Below are 18084 nucleotides of genomic sequence, written 5' to 3' on the forward strand. Positions count from 1 at the left end.
CCACGTCTGACTGACCATAAAAGCCTATAGGGAAGCAAGATCCACTGAAGCAGGTCAGGAGTAGTGATGAGCCAGGGTTCCAAACCTACGGGACCCTATCAGATGATTGCAGGTTGCTGGCCCAATCAGTGGCAGCCGTGGAATTCTCCACCAGGCAGCTACACGTAATATATAGGGGTGGGAATGCTGGTGACACCATTGAACCAACATGGCCATATCTAGTCAATGGCGTTGTCCAAGCATGACCATGTGGCCATATTTGGATAGTGCCATCAGCCAACATCCGCGCCCATTTGTTACGTGTGGCTGCGGGGTGAAGAATTCTGTGGCCGCAGCCGATTGGGCCAGTTGGTGAGAGCATTGACCTAATATGATTACATGGCCATACCTGGTCAATGGCGTTGTCCAATCATGGTCTGGGGGCCATATTTGGATAACAACATCAGCCAGCATCCCAGTCCCTTTGTAAGTGTGGCTGCAGGGTAGGGACTGCCATTGATAACACCATTGACCTAATAAGGCCATGTGGCCATCTCTGGTCAATTGGGTTGTCCACGTATGGTCAGGAGGCCCTATTTGGAGTGTGACGTCTGACAGCAAGCTCACCTCTTCATTATGTGCACTAGCGGGGAAGGAAATTTCATTACTGCAGCTGACTGGACCAGCTGGTGACAATGTTGACCTATTTATGGCCAAATCTGTTCAATGGCCAAATTTGGATATTGACATCCGCCACCACTCTTGGTCCCAGTTAGGTGCCGGGCAGGGAATTCCATGGCGGCAGATACATGGACCGTCGGCCAGATATCATTTGACGGCATCCTTTGGGTTTGGACCAACTGCGGGTCAAAAGGGGGTCAACTAATTCTAAAGAGCTCATTCCCATGGGCATAGAGGCCCATACAGCGCACTCCAAACAGCCGTGGCCCGTAGCCAGTAGATATTGATGGATGAAGCAGCTGGATAGATCTTCCTGCACATCCGTAAAACGGTGGATGCACGGCCCTGGATGCCCATGGTCAGGTGCGGACTGACCATTTAGCCACTTGGGCACTGCCCGAGGGCCCGGGGTCAATAGGAGGCCCCGAGTTGCCCCTGCTGCCTTTTATAGGCTTTTTTGGGTGTGGTTTGAGTGTGGGTGAGGACACAGGGGCCCCATGATTTCCTATTGCCCGGTGGCCCCATGAGTGGTCAGTCCGCCCCTGCCCATGGTCCCTCTGCAGGCTGTATGGGCCCATGTGAAAAAGCCCTACATGGTCTCAGAAGCTTCTCAAACGGACGTCAAACTAATGCCATCAACACAAGCCCAAAGGCCGTTGAGGGCCCCTGCACAATTGCGTGGTGCCGTAACGTCGCACGCCAACGCACCTTGTATGCTGCCAATGGCCCCTAACTTCCCAAAAAATGACATGAACCAATTTTCTAGGGCAAGTGCATCAGAATGATGAACCCCCCCATGCAGTAACACCGCAACGTGGGAGTGTCCATGGGCCCTTCCTGCTGCTCTCAGTAAAGCGAGGATAGACCAATACCTCCCCACCGGTCATTCTCCCCCCTCTGGGGCCCAACATGCCTTCTACCACCCAAGGTCATAAAATTCAACTTTAAATGGTTGCTATGGGCAACACAGACAGTTCTTCTTTCAGACACTTTGCTAGGAGTCTTCGTATGTGTAATCGAAAAAAAAAAAATTCACTTGCTTAAACCCATCCAGCAACATCCCAGGATGTCGTGATTGGACGCCTAGCTATACGCCGGTGATGCCGGTGACGCCGCCGCGTCATAAGTGCGTCCTACGTATATACAGAAGAGTCATCCTCTGACTTTGGTCACCTACAGAAGCCTTCTGAAGAAGAAGAGCAGCAGCTCCACGGAAGACCCGCATGGAAATACCTCTACTCCGTCCAGCGCCCACAAAACGCCATTCCTGGCACCAACTCAACAAAATGGCGGCAGTGACGTAGCGGCAGGAGTCAGCACGTTAATATATCGAAGGAACTCGGAATGGAGGGACAGGTGCGCGAGGGTTTCTCCAGGAGTCCAGGCAGAGATGCGTTTTCAGGGGAAATCTCGGGATCTTCCCGGTCCGGCGACGGGCTGAAATTTTACGGCATTTTACGCCGCGACCGGGTTTTTTTTTTTTTTTTACCCTCTGCAGAGTTTTTTTTTTTTCAAAACTCTTTATTGCTCAAAGTGCAAACGTAAGTTCGGTTTGTAGTTTTTTTTGGGGGGGGGAGGGGATGGACACGGTTTTCCAAAAATGTTTGGAAGGATCCAGTTGCTTTGCCGTTGATGCGTCGCTGCGGTAAGCGAGGTGGCGGGAAGGGAGGTCCTTCTGGAAGACGCCATCTTGAAGGAGGCGGTGAGAAGCCTGGAAATCGTCCGCCTGGGTGACGCAGCTTTATTTACACCTTTGCTGGCAGGCTTGTGTCCGCTCCGCGATATTAAACCTCACTGGAAGAAAAAGGAAAACAACAGAAAGTCAAAATGTAAAAAAGAAAAAATGGAACAAAACGCAATTTTGTCGCGCGGCAATCATAGCAAAATCGCACCACATTGGGGAATGAAGGCCTCTGCTGTGATTCCAAACCGCCTAATGCAGGGGTGTCCAACTGCAGCCCTCCAGCTGTTGGTGAACTACAAGTCCCATCATGCCTCTGCCTTTGGGAGTCATGCTTGTCAGTTTTGCAATGCCTCATGGGACTTGTAGTTCTACAACCGCTGGAGGCCACAGTTGCCCACCCCTGAATGTGGGGCCTAAAAATGTCTGTGTCCCCGGCAGAGAGATTTCTCATCACTTCCTGTCCTGACAGGAAGTAAAGGAAATCTAGTCAACAAGGACAGATAAGATCGGGCTCTAATGCCAGCCATACATGGATTCGAATTCCGAACGATTTTTCATCCGAAAATCGGTAACGTCTTTCGCTCGGTAATCCGATGGCACCATCATTGATTTTGAAAATCGGCCAACCGAGTCATAAAGTTCACCCCATATAACAGACAAAACTTCTGTTCCTTCCAGGTCACGGCTCATGCGCATATTCTATTTGGAAAAACGATTGTACAATTTGATCATCATTGAGTCGAAAATCGGTCATTTTTCACAAATTTCCAACATGCCGATCACTGCAAAGGGGAGGAACCACGAAAATCAGCCGGTGCCATTAACCCCACTAACAGAGCGAAAATCGGCCGGTGCCATTGACCCCACTAACAGAGCGAAAATTGGTCGGTTCCATTAACCCCACTAACAGAGCGAAAATCGGCCGGTGCCATTGACCCCACTAACAGAGCGAAAATCGGCCGGTGCCATTGACCCCACTAACAGAGCGAAAATCGGCCGGTGCCATTGACCCCACTAACAGAGCGAAAATCAGACGATCATTCTTACGTTTTCTCTTGGGTCGATTTTCGACCCATGTATGGCCGGCCTAACCCTTCCTTGCTCTGTCCAGAACTAAATCAAACCATCGGTGCCTACATAATGCAATAAAACGCACCCTTTTTTTCACGCGTTTGCATCCACGGAGAGCGCGGCTTCTGTGCTGGGAGCGCGCTCCCTGTGACCGAGCCGTCATAAACATTGCCTGGTCTCCTGTAATGATCGGAACCTGGAGGGAGTGGCTCCTGATCATGTGATCACTATACCCATTGGTGCCTACAAAATGCCATAAAATGCACCCTTTTTTTTTCACGCGTATGCGTCCACGGAGAGCGCGATTTCTGTGCTAGGAGCGCGCTCACTGTGACCAAGCCGTCATAGACATTGCCTGGTCTCCTGTAATCATCGGAACCTGGAGGGACTGGCTCCTGATCATGTGACCACTATAACAGCCAATCCCAGTGGTCATGTGATCAGGCAGTCAGTCCCGCCCCTGAGGAGTACAGACCCATTTAAAAGGATGCTGGGAAGGGGTGAAGCTGGACAAAGATAAAAAGTGGAGGACACTTACGAGGCCGTCAGAGTTGAATTGAGCAGTAAAGTGGTTCTTATCCTGTAAAGCTGGGCCAGGGTAAGTTTCCTGTGCTGCGCCATCTGAGGATCCGACATTGTACTCTTGGCACAGCCAGGAGCGCTAGCATCGTCCAGTTCCCTCCCAATGTCCTCGCCACACTGTTCGGGTAAAGAGCTACCATACACGTGGGACTCCGGGTCGAACTCAAACTCCGGGAGAGAGTCCAGCTGATCTGACAGCGGGTCCGTTAATTTCTCGTTGTCATCGTCTTTGGAGAATCCCGTTTCCGCCGAATCGGAAAGGTCGGAGGAGCTGCTGCTGCAGCTGCTTAAATTGACCACTTGAACCCCCGTGCAGTCCGACTGGGATCTGGGCTTTACTAAGTGCGCCTCAACGTTCTTCGACGAACGTTCCACCAAGCTAGTCCTTTTGGCAAAATGCCAACCGCTGCCATCGGTTTGGCCGTCGGAGTCCGTAAAATGTACTGGTCCCGGAGACATAAAAAGTTCGCACAAGCTTTTACTTTGGGAAAGTTGGGTTTCGTCTTCGGTGTGGTTGGTAGGACTCACTGACATCAGCTGGAGGAGACTGGCTTCTGACTTGGACTTCAGGACCTTGGACTTGCACGGCAAGAGCTGGACTGGGGTGCGCCGTTTGAGTTTCGGGGACAAATTAGAACGCTGGGAACTGACCGACTCCCTCTCTTCTTCTGTCAGTTCTTGTTGTTGACGTTCCACAAACTCCTCCAGCGAGGTGGGGGAGAGGGTCCCGTAGGCGCTGTCAATGGAGGAAGACCTACACCCATTGGGCTCCAGTGTCAGGTAGTTGGAATCCCCTACTGGACTCGCCTCCGATGTCTCCATACTTTCAAACATCTCCCTGGTGGGTGTTAAGGAGGATGCCGTGGTGCTGATGGAAGTCTCGTCAGACTGGGAGCCAAATGGGCCTTGATCAGCTTCGGGAGAAGAGAGGTCTTCACCGGCGTCAACCACCACTACCGATATGGTTTCTGTTGAGCTGTCTGAAGGACTGTAAAAAAAAAAATAATGTATAAACTATTAATGAGCCAAGATAGAGATTCACCCACAAAATTGTCAAAATGAACACCAAAGTGTAAAGAAAATAGCTGCAGATAAAATGGGAGTTGGGCCACCAAGCCCCCCTAAGAGCCCTCAGTCCCTACAGTGTCTCTCAACCTCCCATAGTGGACCTCAGTGCCCTTGACCTCTCATGGTGCCACCAGGCCCCCTAAGAGCGTTCAATCCCTCCATTGCCGCTCAACCTCCCACAGTGGCTCACAGTGCCCCTTGACCTCTCATGGTGCCACCAGGCCCCCTAAGATCCCTCAGTACCTACAGTGCCCCTCAACCTCCCATAGTGACCCCTACAGTGTCCCTCAACCTCCCATAGTGGCCAGCAGTGCACCTCAGCCTCTCATGGTGCCACCAGGCCTCCTAAGAGCCTTCACTCCCTACAGTGCCCGTCAACCTCCCATAGTGGCCTGCAGTGCCCCTCAACCTCTCCTGGTGGCACCAGGTCTCCCTAAGAGCCCTCAGTCCCTACAGCGCCCCTCAACCTCCCATAGTGGCCCACAGTGCCCATCAATGTCTCATGGTACCAGCAGGCCCCCTAAGAGCCCTAAGTCCCTACAGTGCCGCTCAAGCTCAACCTCCCATAGTGGCCCACAGTGCCCATCAATGTTTCATGGTACCAGCAGGCCCCTTAAAAGTTCCTACAGTGCCCCTCAACCTCGCATAGTGGCCTGCAGTACCCCTCAACCTCTCTTGGTGCCACCAGGCCCCCTAAGAGCCCTAAGTCCCTACAGTGCCGGTCAACCTCCCACAGTGCTCCGCAACCATTCATGGTGCCACCAGGCCCCCTAAGAGCCTTCAGTCCCTACAGTGCCCCTCAACCTCCCAAAGTGGTCTACAGTGCCCCCAACTTCTCTTGGTGCCACCAGGTCCCCTAAGAGCCCTAAGTCCCTACAGTGCCGGTCAACCTCCCACAGTGCTCCACAACCATTCATGGTGCCACCAGGCCCCCTAAGAACCCTCAGTCTCTACAGTGCCCCCCCCCCAATCTCCTATTGTCTGGAGTAAATCTGTCCATCCACCAGTGGAATTTCGTTTTGCTTTAAGAACATTCACTCAACTTTCAAACATTTGTCGAGTCATCGAATGTGCTGAGAATTTTTGTACGACATTCTACGTAATGTCCGGCCGTATTTGGACCTTGAAGACCATGTGACTGTAGGGTCGTAATACGGTTTTACCTGCGGGGGATATCTGCGCTGCTTCGCCGGGGGATGGTCGGTGAGCTGGGCGTGGAGGTCCCGCTTTCCATGTCCTCCTCCTCCTCCGGAAGGCGAGACCCTTGTTGCTGGCTCTGCACGTGCTCCTGGCGTAATCGTTGCAGGAGGTTCTAGGAAAAGAGAACAGTACAGTTTTTTTTTGTATGACAGACTGCTAATATCCTATTGGCTGTTGTGGATTGTGGCTCTCGGCATTTGAACTGAAAATAGAGCATTTGGCCAGCAGATGGCACTGAGTAAATAGAGTTGATACTTGGTGCCATCTAGTGGCCAAAAGTGGTATTTTCCATTTTAAATCAATGAACAACATTTAACCAACATAGGAAATAGCCGAATGACATTTGATTGTGAACACATGAACACGGGGTGTCACCAGACGCATTGCTGGGCATTCTTGTTATAAATTCACCCCATAGTTTGATCTTTTATCTTGTAGAGCAGTGGTCTGCAAACCGCGTCCCTGGGGACCAGATGGGCCCTTTGCTTGCCTTTATCGGGCCCTTGAAGCATTATTCCTGCCACTGACATCAATGATGGGGGACTATTCCTGCCACTGACACCAATGATGGGGCACTATTCCTCCCACTGACGCCAATGATGGGGCACTATTACTACCACTGACATCAATGATGGGGGACTATTCCTCCCACTGACACCAATGATGGGGCACTATTCCTCCCACTGACGCCAATGATGGGGCACTATTACTACCACTGACGCCAATGATGGGGCACTATTGCTCCCACTGACGCCAATGATGGGGCACTATTCCTCCCACTGACACCAATGATGGGGCACTATTCCTCCCACTGACACCAATGATGGGGCACTATTCCTCACACTGACGCCAATGATGGGGCACTATTCCTCCCACTGACGCCAATGATGGGGCACTATTCCTCCCACTGACGCCAATGATGGGGCACTATTCCTCCCACTGACGCCAATGATGGGGCACTATTCCTCACACTGACACCAATGATGGGGCACTATTCCTCCCACTGACACCAATGATGGGGCACTATTCCTCCCACTGACACCAATGATGGGGCACTATTCCTCCCACTGATACCAATGATGGGGCACTATTCCTCCCACTGACACCAATGATGGGGCACTATTCCTCCCACTGACACCAATGATGGGGCACTATTCCTCCCACTGACACCAATGATGGGGCACTATTCCTCCCACTGATACCAATGATGGGGCACTATTCCTCCCACTGACACCAATGATGGGGCACTATTCCTCCCACTCTCACCAATGATGGGGCACTATTCCTCCCACTGACACCAATGATGGGGAACTATTCCTCCCACTGACACCAATGATGGGGCACTATTCCCCCCACTGACACCAATGATGGGGTACTATTCCTCCCACTGACACCAATGATGGGGCACTATTCCTTCCACTGATGCCAATGATGGGGCATTATTCCTCCCACTGATACCAACGATGGGGCACTATTCCTCCCACTGACACCAATGATGGGGCACTATTCCTCCCACTGACACCAATGACGGGGCACTATTCCTCCCACTGACACCAATGATGAGGCACTATTCCTCCCACTGATACCAACGATGGGGCACTATTCCTCCCACTGACACCAATGATGGGGCTCTATTCCTCCCACTGACACCAATGATGGGGCACTATTCCTCCCACTGACACCAATGATGGGGCTCTATTCCTCCCACTGACACCAATGATGGGGCACTATTCCTCCCACTGACACCAATGATGGGGCACTATTCCTCCCACTGACGCCAATGATGGGGCACTATTACTACCACTGACGCCAATGATGGGGCACTATTCTTCCCACTGACACCAATGATGGGGCACTATTCCTCCCACTGATACCAATGATGGGGCACTATTCCTCACACTGACACCAATGATGGGGCACTATTCCTCCCACTGACACCAATGATGGGGCACTATTCCTCACACTGACACCAATGATGGGGCACTATTCCTCCCACTGACACCAATGATGGGGCACTATTCCTCACACTGACAGCAATGATGGGGCACTATTCCTCCCACTGACACCAATGATGGGGCACTATTCCTCACACTGACACCAATGATGGGGCACTATTCCTCCCACTGATACCAATGATGGGGCACTATTCCTCCCACTGATACCAATGATGGGGCACTATTCCTCCCACTCTCACCAATGATGGGGCACTATTCCTCCCACTGATGCCAATGATGGGGCATTATTCCTCCCACTGACACCAGTGATGGGGCACTATTCCTCCCACTGATGCCAATGATGGGGCATTATTCCTCCCACTGACACCAATGATGGGGCACTATTCCTCCCACTGACACCAATGACGGGGCACTATTCCTCCCACTGACACCAATGATGGGGCACTATTCCTCCCACTGACACCAATGATGGGGCACTATTCCTCCCACTGACACCAATGATGGGGCACTATTCCTCCCACTGACACCAATGATGGGGCACTATTCCTCCCACTGACACCAAGGATGGGGCACTATTCCTCCCACTGATACCAACGATGGGGCACTATTCCTCCCGCTGACACCAATGATGGGACACTATTCCTCCCACTGACACCAATGATGGGGCACTATTCCTCCCACTGATACCAATGATGGGGCACTATTCCTCCCACTGACACCAATGATGGGGCACTATTCCTCCCACTGACACCAATGATGGGGCACTATTCCTCCCACTGACACCAATGATGGGGCACTATTCCTCCCACTGATACCAATGATGGGGCACTATTCCTCCCACTGACACCAATGATGGGGCACTATTCCTCCCACTGACACAAACTATTTCTCCCCCTAATACGAATCATTGGCCATTGATTACTCCCACTGGGCACAGTCCAGCCCCCCAAAGTCTGAAGGACAGTAAAATAGCTTTTTCTTTAGAAGGTTTGGAGACCCCTGTAGTAGAGCTGTGCAAAGGGGGAAAAACAGGCAACAGTGCCATCATCAGGCTGCGACAGGTATAGGCACACCAGGTTTTCATGTTTAAAGTGACTGTAAATGAAATATGAACAAGGCACATCGTGTACTTGTCTCAGTCTAGAGCACTCAGCGTCATTTCTGTCTGCTGCGTCCTTCCTCTGCTATCAGCATGAGTCATGTCTGACAGGTTTTCCTGACACCAAGAGATAAAAGGTGACAGGGGAGGGACTTCCAGCACACAGCCTGTGATTGACAGCCTCAGCTCTGTTCCTGTGTGCTGTGTGAAGGGGGTGTGTCCTTTCCCTCCAATCAGCTCTCACAGAGCTCTGCAGAGTGTAACTTCAGCTAGTCCCCTGCTTTCTGAAAGATCAGACAAGCTGTAAACATCCTGCCCTTTGAACAGCTATAGAGGAGAGAAGACTGCAGATAAACAGATACAACTGATGCAGAAAGATTTGTTTAATCTCTGTGCATCACCTGAGACCGGTCACCTTACTGGGTGTATGGAAGGATCTACAATCCTTTCTCTCCAATCAGTTCTCCTCACTGAGGTACACAGAGTGTCAGGGGGGGATGACTTCTAGCAGATCAACAGTCTCAGCTCAGTTTCTGTGAGCTGTGTGGAGGGGGGGGGGGGGGGTGTCCCTTCCCTCCAATCAGCTCTCAGAGCTCTCCACACTGAGCTCTGTAGTGTGTAATTTCAACTCTCTGCCTCCCTTTTTTCTGACAGTTCAGAAAAGCTTTCTAAATTTGGCCTTTGAATACCTGTAGAGGAGAGAGTGCTACAGATAAACAGGTACAACTTATGTAGGAGGATTTGTTTCATTTCTGTGTATCACCAGTACTTTTTGTTTTCTGACAGCTCAGACAAGCTTTATAAATACCGGTCTTTGAACACAGAGGAAGAGGCTCTCGCAATTGCAACCCATCCCCCCCCCCCTTGTTTCCCTGCATTTTCTAACACTGAATGCGTTGCAAGAAAACGCATGGACTCACCTGTGCGTTGTAAATAGCCTCCACCCACCCCCGGCACAGCGACTGGCCGCTGGCTTGAAACGTATATGCGGCAACGGCGCTTCTGAACTCGTTCAGGTAGATCAATAGGAAGGAACCTGGAAGGAGGAGACAGGAAAATATTAAAACAAAATCAAGGCTCCATTCACACGTCTGCGACCTCAGGATCATGCGACTTTCATTGACCTGATGGGACTCTGACGCAACTGTGAGGCGACTTTGACGCGGATGTGATGTGGCTTTGATGCGGATGTGGCTTTGATGCGGATGTGATGTGACTTTGATGCGGATGTGACTTTGATGCGGATGTGATGTGACTTTGATGCGGATGTGATGTGACTTTGATGCGGATGTGATGTGACTTTGATGCGGATGTGATGTGACTTTGATGCGGATGTGATGTGACTTTGGCGCAGATGTGATGTGACTTTGATGCGGATGTGATGTGACTTTGATGCGGATGTGATGTGACTTTGGCATGGATGTGATGTGACTTTGGATGGGTGTGATGTGACTTTGGCGCGGATGTGATGTGATGTGACTTTGGCGCGGATGTGATGTGATGTGACTTTGGCGTGGATGTGAGGCGACTTTGGTGCAGATGTGATGTGACTTTGGATGGGTGTGATGTGACTTCGGAGCGGATGTGATGTGATGTGACTTTGGCGCGGATGTGATGTGACTTTGGATGGGTGTGATGTGACTGATGCGGATGTGATGTGACTTTGGCATGGATGTGATGTGACTGATGCGGATGTGATGTGACTTTGGCGCGGATGTGATGTGACTGATGCGGATGTGATGTGACTTTGGCATGGATGTGATGTGACTTTGGATGGGTGTGATGTGACTTTGGAGCGGATGTGATGTGACTTTGGAGCGGATGTGATGTGACTTTGGCGTGGATGTGATGTGATGTGACTTTGGCGCGGATGTGATGTGATGTGACTTTGGCGTGGATGTGCGGCGACTTTGGTGCAGATGTGATGTGACTTTGGATGGGTGTGATGTGACTTTGGATGGGTGTGACTTTGGCTTTGACCAAGGACGACTGTTTGTGCTGTACAATGTCGCACGAGTCGCATGTCTGACGTTGGGAGGGTTTACATTGAAGTCTATGGCCCTCAAGTTGCATGAAAGTCCAGCCAAAAGAAATGCAGGAGCTACTTTCAAGTTGCTGCGATTTAAAGTCGCACATATATAAATGGTACTTATCGGGAAACACGGGGTGCGGCTTGTCATGTGACTTTGGACCCCAAAGACAATTCACACAAGTGTGATTGGGCTCTAAAGGACGCAACGTGCGACTTGTCTTTGGGGTTCCAAAGTCACATGACAAGTCGCACCTCACGTTTCCCGATGAGTACCAACAATCAGCCCTTCCTGAGCCTAACGTGCATGGAGGTGCGACTAGGTGGAAACCATCACACCACCAGCCCCAGTGCAGATGTATGGACGATCGCCTGATGAGTCGCTCAGTGAAGGCGGAGCTGGGGATAGCGAAGACCTCGGTCGCACCCACCAATCCGACTGTGAAGTTGTGGGACTTCACCTGATTTTAGAGAAGAATGCCGGTGCGACTTCAGGTGCGATGTCTATGCAAGTCGCACCTGAAATTGCAAAGAAGTGTATGCCGAAGTCAGGATCACACCGATGTGACCGCATCGATTGCAGACAAAAAGGTGCGACTGGTCATGTGATTTGAAAGTATCAAATGGCCTGGAAAGTCGCGCCGGCACTAATGCAGGCCATAGACGGGTCGAAAAAAGTAAAAAATCGGTTGTTCAAATTGGCCGACGTTACCAACAGTAAAAAAAAAAAAAAAATCCGCCGATTTTCGTCCCGCCTACGGCTGGCATTTAATTACTGTCCCTGCAGAGAGCTCCGCTATTATATTTGACATGAAAAAGTCTTGCGGTTGCAACAATGTATCCATTTGTATCCATTTGTATCCATTTGTATCCATTTGTATCGGAATAAAAACATCTGTATCCGAAATGGATACAAATGGATACAAAAGGATACAAATGGATACATTGTTGCAACCGCAAGACTTCATATAAAATATAATAGCGGACTGGAATTCTTCTTCTTCTTCTTCTTCTTCTTCCAGGTCACGGCTCACGCGCAGATTTTTTATCGGTAAAACAATCAGCCGGAAAGTATGGAAAGTAGGAAATCTTGTCTTCGCATTGACACTTTTTTTATATTTATATATATTTTCAGTGTCTTTAAACTACAAATTGTCTTCCTCAGAAAACGCGGATTTGTCCTTTAAGAATGAAAATTGTGCAGAGGGTCTGCTGTATATCCGGCAGGTATGTATCCTCCGCCGCGGTGCGCCTGGTTTCCTCCAGTCAGTGTTTGCTCCGGACACACAACATCAGATCTCCAACCAAAGGACAATATTTATCTTTCATCTCCGAGGCACATCTGCTGCATGGACAAAGTCCTCCGCACGGTCCCGGCCGCTGAATGTTCCACTACTCAGAAGTCAGTGCAGATAAATGAACATGCAGCATGTGCGGAGGAGGCGCTGGAGACGCCCGGAGAAGACTGGAATGTCCTAACCAGGCAAGCAGAGCCGGGACCAGGTCTATTAGAGCCGGGGGGGGGAATGTGCCAAACTGCGCCCCCCCCCCCAAGATGTATGAGCAAAAATCTCCCTCCCCAGAAAAAAAAAAAATTGTGCACTAATCTGCACGCTTACCCCCTCCTCTCATTACAGAGCCACCCCCTGCTGAAATCTCCCCTCCTAGCAGGAATATTTGCCTCCCCCCTCAAATTTCCCCTCTGGCACAAATCCCCACTCAAAATCCCCTCCTTCCAGCACAACCCCCCCCCAATCCCCCGACTTAGCAAAAACCCTCCCCCCCTCAAATTTCTCCTCCCAGCACAAATCCCCCCTCTTAGAATAAACCCTCCCCCCTCAAATTTTCCCTCCCAGCATAAATCCCCCCTCCCAGCACAAACTCTCCCCCCCCCTCCCCCAATACACCCTCTTAGCACAAATCTTCCCTCCCAAATTTTCCCTCCCAAATTCTCCCTCCGAGCACAAATCCCCCTCCAGTCCCCCCTCTTAGCACAAACCCCCCCCTAAAAATTTCCCCTCCTAGCACAAATACCCCCCAATCATCCCTACTAGCAGAAACTACCTCCCCCCCCATAAATTTCCCCTACTAGCACAAATACCCTCCTCCCTCTACCATATGACCTCTACTAGCAACTCCCCCACCCACCTCAATTTCCCCTCCTTGCACAAATCCTGTTCCCCCATCCCCCCTCCCAAAACAAATCCCCCCATATCAACACTCCTAGCACCCCCCCCCCCCAAAATTACCCCTCCTACAACAATTCTTACCCCCTGCCTCAAATTCCTCATCCCAAGACAAATCCCCTCCCCCCAATCTCCTTGCAGCATGACACTGCAGTGCCCCTCCTGCCCACTCCTTGGCCCGGCCCTGCAGTTAAGTCCTTGAAAGAAGATCTAATATTCTCATCCAGGGTTCCTCATCCAGGGCTCCTCATCCAGGCTTCCTCATCCAGGGCTCCTCATACAGGGCTCCTCATACAGGGCTCCTCATACAGGGCTCCTCATACAGGGCTCCTCATCCAGGGCTCCTCATACAGGCTTCCTCATACAGGGCTCCTCATCCAGGGCTTCCTCATACAGGGCTTCCTCATACAGGCTTCCTCATCCAGGCTTCCTCATCCAGGGCTCCTCATCCAGGGCTCCTCATCCAGGGCTCCTCATCCAGGCTTCCTCATCCAGGCTTCCTCATCCAGGCTTCCTCATCCAGGCTTCCTCATCCAGGGCTCCTCATCCAGGCTTCCTCATCCAGGGCTCCTCCTGAAGTTGCTTGGAGTTCTTTGGGCTTTAAGCAATGGCGGACGGATCTCCCACCTTCACTGATCTCCAATGCAAGGGGGGAATCCTCCACTACTTCTAAACTAACCAGTAATGTCCAAGTGGACACTAAGCCGGGGTTCCCCAAGAACCTGAAAATGATTTCCGGGGTTCCTCAGGGGTAACAAGGTTGAGGAGAGATGTCCTAAGCCAAAGAGCCGCCTGTGATTACGATGATCAGACACAACCCAATGCTGGACAATGCTTCTCTTGTTATGGATTGGCAAACGTTTTACCGGGAAGAGAGGACGTCAACCTACCTGCATCCTTCAGCTCCCTACAGACGATCTTGTCCACCAATAGCGGCTGGCGGATCACTTTGGTCCTCTCCGCCTTCTTCACCGGCTTCGTGATGAGGAACAGATCCGTGAACAGGAAGCAGTAAACGTCCATCTGAAATTAGGAAGAGGTGCATGTGGTGTGAAAATCTTGGCGCCCCATGGGCACTACCGAACCCATAGGCACTACCAAACCCATAGGCACTACCGAACCCATAGGCACTACCGAACCCATAGGCACTACCAAACCCATAGGCCCTACCAAACTTGGAGTTCAGCTCCATGAAGGTCGAAAATTCCTCGCACTGCAAGGGTTAACTGTTCGTTTAAAGGGATTGTAAAGGTTCAGATTTTTTTTTTAAACAACAAACATATTATACTTACCCCCGATCCTCCTCTTCTCGGGTCCCCCGACAGCGCTCTAGGCCCCTCCCCCCTGCTGAGTGACCCCAGAGCAAGCTGCTTGTTCTGGGGGCACACGTGCATGCTCGCTCCTGAGCCACCGTTGTGTGTCTATGAGACACACAGAGTGAGGCTCGGCCCCGCCTCCCACTCCCTCCTCAATAACTGTGGTCAGCCAACCCACATGGAAGAAAAATTTATTTTTAATATATTCTTCCCAAATATATTGACATATATTTGAAATACTACAATTTTGGCCATATTCAATATATTTAAAAAAAAAATTTTTTATATATATATATACACACACATATACTGTATGTTGAGATGCATTTTTTATATATTACAAAATTTTCAAATATACTGTATGTCTTTAAAAATAAATTTAATCTACATTTTTGGAAGGCATTTACAAATATATGTTAAAATGACTTTTTTATATTGTTAAAAAAACTGAAGCATATATTTAAAAAATATATATATTTTAAAAAGATTTTTCATATATTTTGTAATATATAAAAAATATGTTTAATCTAAATTTTTTGGAATCAATTTACAAATATATATGTTAAAATAACATTTTTATATGTCAAAAAAAAATCTGAAGAATACATTTTAAAACATATTTTTAAAAAATATTTTTCATATATTTTGTAATATATAAAAAACGCATTTCAACAAACATACATATATATATATATAAATATATTGAATACGGCCAAAATTGTAGTATTTCACATATATGTCAATGTATTTGGGAAGAATATTTTAAAAATATATTTAAAATATATTTTTCTTCCATGTGGGAATGGTTTCGGCTGCTGTGTCTCAGCCAATGAGGAGGCAGATCCCCGGGAGAGCTTCTGCTCTCATGCACATCTCTGGAACGGGATTGTGCTCAGGTGTGAAAGGGAGGGGGGGGGGGTGCTGTGAAGGTTTAGACCTTCAGCCTATAGAAGCACTTTAGGTCTAGGAGACGCAGGGGCGGACTGACCATTCAAGCACTGAGGCACTGCCCGAGGGCCCAGGGTCAGTAGGGGGCCCCATGAGATGCCCCTGGTACCTTTCATTGGCTTTTTCATATGCTTTTTTGAGTTTGGGCAAGGACACAGAGACCCCATGATCCCCTATTGCCCGGGGGCCCCATGAGTTGTCAGTCCGCCCCTGAGGAGACATAGAAAAGAATCCTCCACACCGGTCCCCACGGTGTCTTCCCCCCATGCTCCAGTGATCTAAGGTCCTGACACCATCAACACTGATGCAGGGCTCATAGCCCTGCATTGGACTTGATGACGGCAAAGGGTGGTCCACCACCTGGGAAACAAGAGGATCAGGAAAGTAAAAAGTAATTTTACTCTCCCTTAGACAAGATGAGCAATTAACCCTTCCAGTGCAGATGCAGCAATGCAGTGGCAACTATGATCTACAGTACCTAAAGCAACATTCTGATTGGCTACCGTAGAGTACAGCACACCGATGCTCTTTAATCATTTATTTGTACGTAATTTATGTCACAAGTACGGTACGTAACATATATATATGTAAATCGCAATAATAATCACCTTGCTGTCTTTTCCTTCCTTCATCTTCAGGCTGCCTTCCAGCAGTAGCTGCCTTGTGTCCTCCGGAGACGTCCCAATCATGGGTGTCGTCAGATCCAACTTGCAGAACTCCTTCAAAATCTACACCAAGTAAGAACAGCCGCCATCATTATTGAAGAATGAATTGTTACAATGAGTCCATTGTATACATATATTAAAGTGAATGTTCTACACTAGAAGAGCCAACAGTTAGTGGACACCTGACCTTCACACCTATATGAGCTTGTTGGACTTTCCATTCCGACACCATAGCCAGTAATAGGATTTGGCCGACCTTTGTGGGGCTACAACAGCCTCCACTCTTTGGGGGAAGGCTTTCTACAAGGTTTTGGAAGAGGTCTAAAGAAATCTGAGCCCATTCAGACAAAAAGAACATTTGTGAAGTCAGGTACTGATGTTGGGTGAGAAGACCTGGTTCACAATTCTGGGTGCTCAGTAGGGTTGAGGTCAGGGCTCTGTGAAGGACACTTGAGTTCCCTCACATCAAACTTGTCAAACCAAAGATATGTCCATATCTTTGTGCACAGTCATGTTAGAACTGAAAATGACCTTTCTAAGACTGGTGCCGTGAGGATGGAAGGCTATAACTAGAGATGAGCGAATCGAACATGACGAAGTGGAATTCGTTCCGAAGATTTGGAAAAATTCTATTCGCGACGAATCCGGAGATTAGCAAACTTCGGATGCACGAATCGATTTTTCCCAAAAATGGCGGCGACATGTGTGGCGACGGAGAAAATGGACAGAGAAGATGGGGCGGGGATCTCTGGGAAGGCGCGCAGACAAGGCGCGCTGACCCATAATGCATTCATGACATGTGATCGCATTAGCCAATCAGCAGCCAGCCAGCACTGTGTAATGGTGGAGCTATAAATCGCGGCCATCTTAGAATTCTCCATTAGCCTCCGGTCATTCAAGAGAGACAGACCTGTGTGTATTAAGGGACAGAGTTAGGGCCACAGAGACTTTAGGGCCACAGAATCATTACTCAGGGCCACAGAATCGTTACTCAGGGACACAGAATCGTTACTCAGGGACACAGAATCGTTACTCAGGGACACAGAATCGTTACTCAGGGACACAGAATCGTTACTCAGGGACACAGAATCGTTACTCAGGGACACAGAATCGTTACTTAGGGCCACAGCTATCAAAGAATCGAAAATTTAAAGTGACATACACCCTTTTTTTTTTTGGTGGCTGTCGTGCACAGTTGGTGCTGCAGTTTGCCGATTGTGTACAATAAACTGACTTTCTGCTTCACAACCACTATTGTACGTTCAAAGAGTTAGATCCATTTACACGCCGGGTGGCGGTAATATTTTTTGGGTGATTAGTGCATTCCAGTGACATAAACGTACAGTTTCCAGCCAACGGCAAGCTGCAATTGACCGATTGTGCTAAATAAACTGACTTTCTGCTTCACAACCACTATTGTATGTTCAAAGAGTTAAATCCGGTTTTATTTTTGGGGTGCTTATTGAATTAAAGAGTATGTCAGACAACACGCAGAGGAGTGGCAGAGGAGGCAATGTTTCAGGAGCGAGCAGACGTGGCAGCAGAGGAAGGGGTCGAGGCAGCACTAGTCGCAGCCAGAGGCCAGTGCTCCCGGTGTCATCCAGCGGTCGTGTCTCCACCG

General features: G+C 49.4%; 1 protein-coding gene across 3 annotated transcripts in view; it reads right to left on the bottom strand.

Moving 5' to 3' along the window:
• Positions 1–6: 6 nt before the first annotated feature.
• Positions 7–18084, bottom strand: part of PLEKHG5 (pleckstrin homology and RhoGEF domain containing G5) — a 362885-nt gene continuing 344807 nt past the window's right edge. For all 3 annotated transcript variants that reach the window (XM_089663652.1, XM_089663653.1, XM_089663654.1), the window contains 6 exons: positions 16407–16526; positions 14425–14557; positions 10240–10355; positions 6229–6377; positions 3954–4985; positions 7–2454 (listed from right to left, as the gene is read on the bottom strand). In XM_089663652.1, coding sequence (XP_089519778.1) covers positions 2445–2454; positions 3954–4985; positions 6229–6377; positions 10240–10355; positions 14425–14557; positions 16407–16526 — 1560 coding nt within the window. In that variant the 3' untranslated portion in view covers positions 7–2444. The remainder of the gene's footprint in view (positions 2455–3953; positions 4986–6228; positions 6378–10239; positions 10356–14424; positions 14558–16406; positions 16527–18084) is intronic.

Source organism: Staurois parvus, unplaced genomic scaffold, assembly GCF_062004578.1.
Source record: "Staurois parvus isolate SC_StPar_1 unplaced genomic scaffold, SC_StPar_1.0 ptg001740l, whole genome shotgun sequence".
NCBI lineage: Eukaryota > Metazoa > Chordata > Amphibia > Anura > Ranidae > Staurois > Staurois parvus.